The sequence below is a fragment of the Pleuronectes platessa genome, chromosome 1 (assembly GCF_947347685.1).
Source record: "Pleuronectes platessa chromosome 1, fPlePla1.1, whole genome shotgun sequence".
In the NCBI taxonomy this organism is placed as follows: domain Eukaryota; kingdom Metazoa; phylum Chordata; class Actinopteri; order Pleuronectiformes; family Pleuronectidae; genus Pleuronectes; species Pleuronectes platessa.
This window is the reverse complement of record NC_070626.1, coordinates 28,307,723-28,316,964: the sequence shown is the minus strand read 5'-3', so window position 1 is coordinate 28,316,964 and position 9,242 is coordinate 28,307,723. Positions and strand designations below refer to the sequence as shown.

The window sequence follows — 9,242 nt, the reverse complement described above, 5'->3', positions numbered from 1 at the left end:
TGCCTGTTTGGCTGTTCTTGGCTTCAGCCTGGTCTTTTGTTGCCCGGCCTTAAGATTCTTCCATCGAAATCTTAGTTGCTCTGTTGTCCTCTTCTGGCCAAACCCCATGGCATTCACATGTTGTGTGATTTCAGCCCAAATTTCCTTCTTCATTTTACTAGTCACTTCACCACCCTTGGCAGAACTAAAAGATCTTACCAATGACCTATAATGGCACCTAACACATTCAAGTGAAATTGATGAATAAATATAAATACTGTAAAATGCATGATATAAATGTTGTATTATTTAACTAACCAATTTTAGTTACCTAGTTTTATTACTGATATCCACCATGAATCCACCCTCCTGCTGGGATCAGTTCAATCCTGATTTTTGGGATCAAAATGATCCCAATCCTACCAAAAACTTTTGAAAAACCCAAACTCAAGATTTGATCCGGATCAACAACAAGATTGGATTACGTGATCCAATCCAATTTCTGGATTCTTTTTTTATTTTGAAATACCCATTTTCAAGATTTGATCCAATCCGATAGCCGTAATCCGATCAGATTACTTTTGAAAAACCGGCCCCAGACGATTGACAAAACATTTTATAAGATAATATTGTTTGTGTATAGTTTTCTACATTGATCCGGCTCCTTCATATTATCATTATAATGATGATTGAGTAAATTGTTCGTGGATACATATTCCTGGTGCTTGTTAATAATGTTTGAAATAACTCAATTTACTTTGCACCTGAATTAAGTTACAGTCGGCCATTTTCTCTGATATTAAATATCGATAACGCTACATAGAAAGGATCAGGTGTTGAAACTTACTCTCTCTTCAGAAATGATCTCTGGCTGAATTAAGCTTTGCTTTTTTCTCTTGCGTGTTTGAGAATCTTGTTTCCTCTGTTTTTTAATCCTTTTTACATTCAAATCACTTAAAGCTCTGAATTCTTCGTCAGTCTGAATCTTGATGTTGGCTTAAATCCTGTTTTAGTCGGATTTCTTTCACTCGCTGAAAAATCAATCGCCAAACTCCAGGTTTCAGGATGTCTGTAGACGATCCGACAACAGCTCCAGCAAATCAGAGCGCAGGAGACCAGTCCTCCCAGTCGAGGTTACTCCTGGTGAAAGTTGAGGTTGTGGTCGTGTGGTGTGAACTCTCAAAGAGTCCGGATCACGAGACAGGAAGTCGTGGAGCGTGAAGCTAATGGTTCCAAACTGTCGCTGTTCAACCCTTGTAAATTAGTTTGAAGTTAAGAACTTCTCATAATAACCTGGTGGCATCCGACCAGGAGTCAAATCATAGTTCATTATAATTAATACAAGTTTCCTGTTTCTGCTTTAATCTGAGATTTCAGATTCTCAGGATGATGCTGGTTTAAAACTCTTGTGCCTGAATATGATTTTCTGTTAAATATAAAAACTATTTCTACAAAAACAAAACGCATTTTCTGTTTTTATTAGAATAAATTTGATTTATTTTTACTTTTCATGGAAAGAAATCTTAGTCGAGCAAACGTTTCAGAGCGAAATTATATGAAATTATACGAGATCGATTCTTGTAAAATATATAAACCGATAGAACTGAAACCCATTCACTGTTTTAGGGTCTTTATTTTAAAAAACATGGCCAGTTTATTATCAATTCATTTTCTAACTGATAAGGGATTGAAATTCAGTTTACTTAAAAAAGTCTTTTAATTTGTCACTGACATTGAGAATGTTGTGTTTGATTGACAGCTCATCGTCTGCGGCTCCTTGTGTGTTTGGTTTTTATGTTTTTGTTTCTTCTTCTCTTGTCTATGTTGCATAAAGGATCTAAGTTGTTGTACAAACGTTTGTGAAACTGTGGCATCACTCGCTTGAATAAATGTCATCGAGCTGAAAGGAACTTCTCCACGTCTGATTCTTAACCTCGTCACAGAGTTCATGTTCTCATCCGTCCGTCACCAGGATGAAGGAACGTGTTTCCACCTCCACGTCCGTCTGAAGAATTCCCTTGATGCGATGTTGTGTTCACAAGATTCAAACATTCACTTTAAATCAAAGATGAAGAGATTTCTCGGGTCAAAGGTCACTGTGACCTCACTTTTCTTTGTTGCGTTGTGAACATCTCCAGAATAACTCGAGGGAGTTCTGTCGTTTAACAAAAACAATCTTTTGGTCTCAAGGTTGAACTGATTTGATTTTGGTGCCTGGAGGTCAAAGGTCAAGGTCACAGTGACCTCATGTTCTGGAAGGCCTGGAGGAACTTTATGGATCCTTATGAAAAAAGTGCATCTGGACATCTGGATTATTTAAATGACTGATATTTATGGGTGAGATTTGATTAACCGAAAGAAAACTGAGGTTCGACTGAGTTCTACTAAAAAACCACGATGAATCCACTGAGCTTCATTTGGGACAACTTTTATTCATATTGCCAAAGCTGTATATATTCTATAAATACTTTTTCAGATGCTGGAATACTTCCACCTTGCATCTCAGTAGTTGGGACTTCTCGTTACAGCAGCTGGCCAAGTACAATGACAAGAGATGAGCCGGAATAATCCAGTTTTAAAACAAAAGAAAACTCTTCAACTTAAGCAGAAAGAGCCGTGTCCTGTTCCCGAACCAGTTTCACACCAGCTTCAGATCCGGTTTGGTCTCGTTCACACCGACACGCGGTGTCACTTCATGAGAGGAACAACATGTCATCAACATCCCACTGATCCAGTTTCCTTTTACACAGTTAAGTTACTAAAAAATACCAGCATGTCAGAATCAAAATAAAACCTCTTTCCAGTGACATGGCTGTACCGATACATGTATATTGCTGATCAGGAGAAAACTGTTCACCACAGGAACGCACATGTGCACACACACACAAATACACAAACACATACACACACTCACTCTCGTTGCGATGGGACCAGATTTAACACAAAACAGAGACATTTAGAGATGTGTGTGTTTTCCGCAGGGAGCAGGAGAACAAACTTTCGGCGTCGGCCAAGTTTGTTTCTAACTTTTTGAGTCAGTGATGTCACAGCAGCTGGTTTCTCTTTGTTGTTCACTCTGGTTACAGTTTGTTTACCATTATATTGATCATCTTTACCTTTGGGTCAGGTTTTCATGTTTTCAAACTACTGAACCCATTTCTATGGAATTTTGTGGAGCGTTGGGACTTGACCACCAGGAAGAACCCCGGTACGTTGTTAGGTCACATCTGGATTAACGAGCAGATCCAGGAGCTTGTTGACCAGTTTCTCTTTAACATGGTGAGACGAGGTGTTCGTCCTCTGAGCTGTTTGAGTTTTACATCATTAGTTTGGACAAAACACGTTTGAAAAAGTGAACTTTTCTGACTTTATATGATTTGCTAATGGAAAATAATCATTACTTTGTGAATGTGATGACAGATTCTTGTTCATTCTTGGATGGATGTGGAGAAAGTTGCTTGAAATAAATACCTGGATATTATTTTCTTCATTAACAAGTGAAACTAGGTCCAGTTTACTTCTTTTAAACTCTGATTTTCATTTGGATAACATCTACTATCTATTAGTCTCTAAAGATAATAAAGTTTTAACTTCGCCGCTCATTTAAAAAAACCACCTGCTGTGACATCACTGTTTGGGGGCGTGGCCTGAGTGCAAAGCGCCCTGTGGTTTGTGCAGTTTTTTCCTGTTTGTGATCCGAAGCAGATTCACTTTTAAAAAGACAAACACTAAACACTCATGTCACATTGAATCTTCACATTCACATCAATCGAAATGTAAAAAACAAAAAGGAACAAAAGAAATCTCACATCTTACATTCTCCACCCAAGTGAAAAGCCAGTGAACTCCACTAGCTCTGGCCATGGCTAACTACTCATCAAGTATTGCACATCTAGCAAATGAACACCTGGTAACATTACTTTTTTTTTTCAGGGAAAATGTACAGTCAATAAATGTATATATTAAATAAATACTATATATAGAAATATATATATATAATATTTATTTGTCACAGGGGAACATGCAGCTGATCACAGACCACGGACGAGAAGTTTTACAGCAGAACTAGAACAGTTAACTCCGCCCGGTCGGCCGAGTGGGAGAACACGTGTCTGAGAACACGTCACATGACCGGAGGGGTTCAAACACCTTGAGAGAAGCGTGTACATGCGGAGCTCCGGTTTACAGAAGCGTTTTTGGGCGCAGGACATCCCCCCCCGACCCCCCACACTTCACCAGTTTAAACTTGGAACAGACTGGAACTTTACAGTAACCACAGAATCACAGAACAAGTCACACGGTCGTACGGAGACGAGACGAGAGGGGGGGGCAGTAGAAGTCAAGGCTGTGCATGGGACCTGCATGCACTGTGTGCCTCAGGGTGGAAGTGGGGGGGGGTGGTACTCCTCCTCCTCCACAAACTGTAGAGTCTTGGCAGCAGGTAGCGACAGGAGACGTCTCACAGAGGAGAGTCTCTGGAGTTTAAGGAGCAGGCAAACATTTAGCTGAGTCATCAGAACGACAGCGACCAGGAGCTGGAAGTATTTACATGACATCACGGAGCAAACACGCCATCACAAGAAGATCTAAAAGGGGAACGAGGGTCTTGTATGTACACGGGAGAGGGGGCGGGGGGAAGGGGAGGGGGGGGGCAGGAGTCATGTGCTTAGAGTAAAACTATGGATTGTCAGAAGTCTGTGGTTTTAAGAGCCGAGATGCCGTTTCAAGTAGCGAGGCACACAGAGGACGATACGGGGGGGGGGAGGAGGGAGGTGTGGACTAGCTGTGAAGGGGTCTCGGCGAAATGATCTTGGGTTTCCCTTCCGCCTCCTTCCCCTTCACGGCCGCCACGTAGGAGAAAAGGCAGAGGACGGAGTAACAGATCTGATGTGCCTGCAGAAGAGAAACCAGGAGGTGAGCTGAGGTCTGTAAAACATCACAAGGTGCAAAGTCTCTGAACTCAAGATATAAAAAGATGTCCTGTGGAGGCTCTGACCGGTCAGGAAACATTCAGAGGTGAGTTCAGACCTGAACCTGTGATCAGATCACATCAGGTCAGATGTTGATTTCAAGTCCGAACTGAGGTGGAGCAAAAACAACCATCAGGCAAACCAGGATGTAAAGACAGCTCAATTAAAAATAAAGTTTGAGTCTCTCCAGTTATTTCTGTCTGTGTGTTCAACATCAAAGACACGAGAAATCTCCACAGGGCATCTTTTAATATCCGTCCTAAATCTGAATTCCACATTTGCTTGAATTCCAACTCAGAAAACGTTCCGATTCCCAAGTGGAATTCATGTAAACACTTTATTTACAAGTAGAGAATCAACAGTTTATTCCCAGATTATCTCACTGGGAAGTTTCCTGCAATCAAACACTAGAGGACTCACCATGGGCGTCTTGTACTTGTGGATCACCACTTCTTTAGTTTCAGGAACTACGCCGATGCAAGAGACAAAACACAGAGTTCAAAGGCAGCAGGAACCTCAGTGAGTTCATGTCTGAGACGTCTGGGGTTTTTCACAGAGATGGATCAACAAGGTGGTTAAAGAACGGAAGAGGAGCTCCACACGTCGGATGTTTGACAAATGGCTGCTCTACTTTTAAAAGAAGCAGTAAAATCCTGGTCGTGGTAAAAATAGATCAACAATCTGCCAAACGAGACACTGGAGGAGGTGAGACGTTCAGGACCCACGAGATGGACGAAGGGAAAACACAGATGTGTTGTAACAAGAGACTGAAGAGTGTGAAGTGTCAAACAGGAAAAAGAAACCAAAAGAAACCAAAACAAACCAAAAGAAACCAGAGCCCGATCTGTGGAATCTGGTAAATCAAAGATATTCTGATAGAAAAACGCTTTAACTTTTTCTTTTTCTAGATTATAGTATATAAATATATATATCGGGGGTAAATAGAGAGAAAATATTATTGTACCTAATTGAGCTTTATGCTAATTTATGCTAAGCTAATATATATATGTATATTTTTCTCCCCAAAATAAACTCCAGAGTCGGTCGGGCTCTAAAATAACAAACAGACAAATAAAAAAAGGGAAACAGGAAGTGAACTGAAAGTCAAACGACACGAACAGAGAAGCAGCTTCGAGGCCAAAGACCCTTTGACCTTTGACCCGGGACCAAGTCCCCGTCCACAGGACTTTTCATTAGTAACTGTGAATCCAGAGCAGAGATGAGGAGGCAGAGATCTGGAGCGATGAAGGGGGCCGGGAAAACATCCTCCCCCCTCCCCCCTTATTTATATATCGATATATATATAATTATATATCTTTATATATAAATATAAAAACTCCAGTCCCATCATAGATCTCCACTTGAGGCAGAGACGTCAGAGAGAGAGAGAGAGATAGAGAGAGAGTGAGGACCAACGTGAGGGAGGAGGGAATCTGGGGTTTAGCTCCGTCAAAAGAAAACGAGAAACAAAAAGAGAGGCGGAGGGAAAGTGAGAGAAAGGATGGGAACTAAAGGACGGATGAGGAAATATTCAGCACAGAACTGGTTTGAATAAGAAAGGAGAAAGGTGACGACACTTTACCTGCTGGAGAATGAAGGTTTTCATAGTGGCAAAGATGAGGGCAACATTACAAAAGCAGCACAGAGACACGACAGTAACCCAGCCTGGCTCTCACTCCTCAACCTGCTCCTCCTTGTACCTGAGGATCTACTGATCAGATATCTGTTACCCTCTTCTACTCAGGTCTTTTAAAATACACGTTGAAACCACTGTTTGCTTCTTATTATTGTTATATTTGATTATATCTATTTCTCAGGGCTTTTACAATGAAGAAATCCTGGATATGTTTTTTCAATGTAGGTGAAACTAGTGATTTTCTTAGTTTAAGAACTAAAACCTTTATATTTTCTTTGCTCATGGTTAAATGGTGATTTCCATTAAACCTCATTGAAAACAATTATAAAGACACACTTTTAAACTTGATTGCATTTATTGATTTACTAATTTATTTCAGGTGCAATATCTCGCTCAAGAAAGCTTATTATCCAATTCTCTTAAGGCTGCTGATCTTCTATATTTTCATTTCTATTCAAAGTCTCATATTTTAAAAGTTTTTGTGATTTATTTAAAAGAAACATTTTGTGGTTTAAGAACCTAAAAGCATTGGAATGATTTTGTGCTGTTCTTGGAGAAACTTTTCTGATTCCTGTTGTGGTGAAGTCAAACTAACATATTTAAATAGAAGCCAGGCTGTGGTGTCCTCCCACTTGTCTCCACGTGGTAGAGACGTGTGTCTGTCCCTCTTTAACGCCTCCGAGGAACAGCCACTGGCTCTAAACTAAAGAAAACCCCGTCCTGCACAGACTTCATCCATCACTCTAACACCTGCAGACACCAGTGTGTCTCAGCGTTTCCTCCAGGAGAACCAGTATCCAATCTATCGAACCCTTATCCGTCAACACGTTTGCCATGAAGCTGAGTTACTGCCGTGCCGAGTACAGGCCTAGAATCAATAGATGGTGTAATTACCAAATTCCTCCAGGACAAAGACTCCCTTCACTGTATTGCACTTTTTAATGTGACTCAGCTCTATGAAAACCTAAAAACAAACAAAAAAACAAACAAAAACAAGACAGAACATTATTAACTCAACAACACTGGATGAGAAGTAAACACTTTGATATTTTAAGAAATGTTAAACTGGGTTTATTCAGTATGAAAGGTCAAAAATAAAATAAGAAAAACGACTACACATGGATGCAAGCTTTTAACGGCTAATGAAAGAAAAGAAAGTCACACTATGAGAAGTTTCCATGATCCAACGCAAACATGGGCGACGGTTAAATGAGGAGAAATGCACGAGTCCGCTCAAAGCTGGGGGGGGGGGGGGCTAATGACTCGTTTCATCAATGAAGTGTGTCACAACTTTAAAGATTACACTTATATTGTTAAACTGTTTTTTAAAATCAACACACACACACTTCTTTTTTTTCAGTGATGCAGTATGGGCCCAAATGATGCACACATGGAATTTTCCACACAAAAATGTAGACAAGGACACAAACTTAGATTTTTTTTTTTTGCCAAAAAACAGCTACGACAGTCAAAAGAAAAAAGAAAAAGAGGAAAAACAAAAGAATGAACCGAATAAAGATGTAACTGCTAATCAGCAAACACAGCAGAGGTTGTGTACCTTCCGCTCCTTGCAGGGGGAGAGAGCATGGGAGAGAAATGGTTTGGATTATTATCGGACAGAAGAGCACAGACACTCGACGACACTCCGAGAGGGCGCTATCCGCTGGAGCCTCGTACGGATTCAGAGGTTTCCAGAGCCAATGTGAGAAGAATAAAAAATAAAAAACCAAAAAGGTCACAAGACGAAATCGGCCCTGTAGAGCTAGAAAATGGAAAAATAACAAAAGAGGACTAGGGGTTTGACTAGGGGGGGGGGGGGGCTGGATTCACCCTCTGGACTTTAAACTTCTCAGTCCCCCAGAGCCCTCCATGCCTCCTCCTCCAGCAACAAGGGCTGGCACCAACACCACCCGCTCACACAGCAGCACCGATACACTGAGGCAGCTGATGGAGAGGACGTCACCTCGGACACGACCACGATCGCTGCTCATTCAATATCGTGAAGAATTTAGTTTTGGGGTTTTGATCCTAATGAAGACGTTCCTGCTGCAGAATCGCAAACCTGAGCCTCTTTAGGAATAGAAACAACTCGAGCCCTTGAAATGTGAAGCACAAAACTTTAACGTGAAAATGTAGAAGCAGGAATCGTACCAGTGTCTCAAGTAAAGGGTCAGTTCACCCAAATTATAAAAAGGACATCATTATAAATCTGAATCTGATTTTATCCGCCCTTGTTTTAATATATTCGATCTTCTTTCAGCTTCTTATCTCTCAAACCAAGTCCTGTGTGAACTATCCTTCACCATTACTCTCACCAGCTAGTTGCTGTGTTTGTCTTCCTGCTGTTCGATGTGGGACAGGTCGAGGACACTGGGTTCTTAGAGCCCGTCTCCCGAAACAAGCTACGACAACAAACACCAGGAGAGAGTGAACAACGGAAAGTCTAAAGAATGAGCTGAGGGACGCTGAATTGCTTTTGTGCCAAGTGAAACTATTTCCTCTGCAGAGAAGCGTTCATTCTTTATACTGGGCAAAACAACCTTTATAATAAACAATCCCCCAATATGCATTTAGTCAGGGCCCAGCTCTCTGACTGGTTAATGGCATGTTATGTCCAAAACACACCCCTGATTGATTATGAGACTTAGTACAACCCT

General features: G+C 41.0%; 1 protein-coding gene across 12 annotated transcripts in view; it reads right to left on the bottom strand.

Annotated features, from left to right (window-relative positions):
• Positions 1-4,623: 4,623 nt before the first annotated feature.
• Positions 4,624-9,242, bottom strand: part of madd (MAP-kinase activating death domain) — a 46,556-nt gene continuing 41,937 nt past the window's right edge. For 11 of the 12 annotated variants that reach the window (XM_053430104.1, XM_053430190.1, XM_053430888.1 and 8 more), the window contains 3 exons: positions 7,480-7,549; positions 5,370-5,416; positions 4,624-4,872 (listed from right to left, as the gene is read on the bottom strand). In XM_053430104.1, the coding sequence (XP_053286079.1) occupies positions 4,759-4,872; positions 5,370-5,416; positions 7,480-7,549 (231 nt within the window). In that variant the 3' untranslated portion in view covers positions 4,624-4,758. Of the gene's footprint in view, positions 4,873-5,369; positions 5,417-6,938; positions 7,550-9,242 lie in introns of those variants that run through there. The other variant, XM_053430744.1, reaches the window with a different exon arrangement.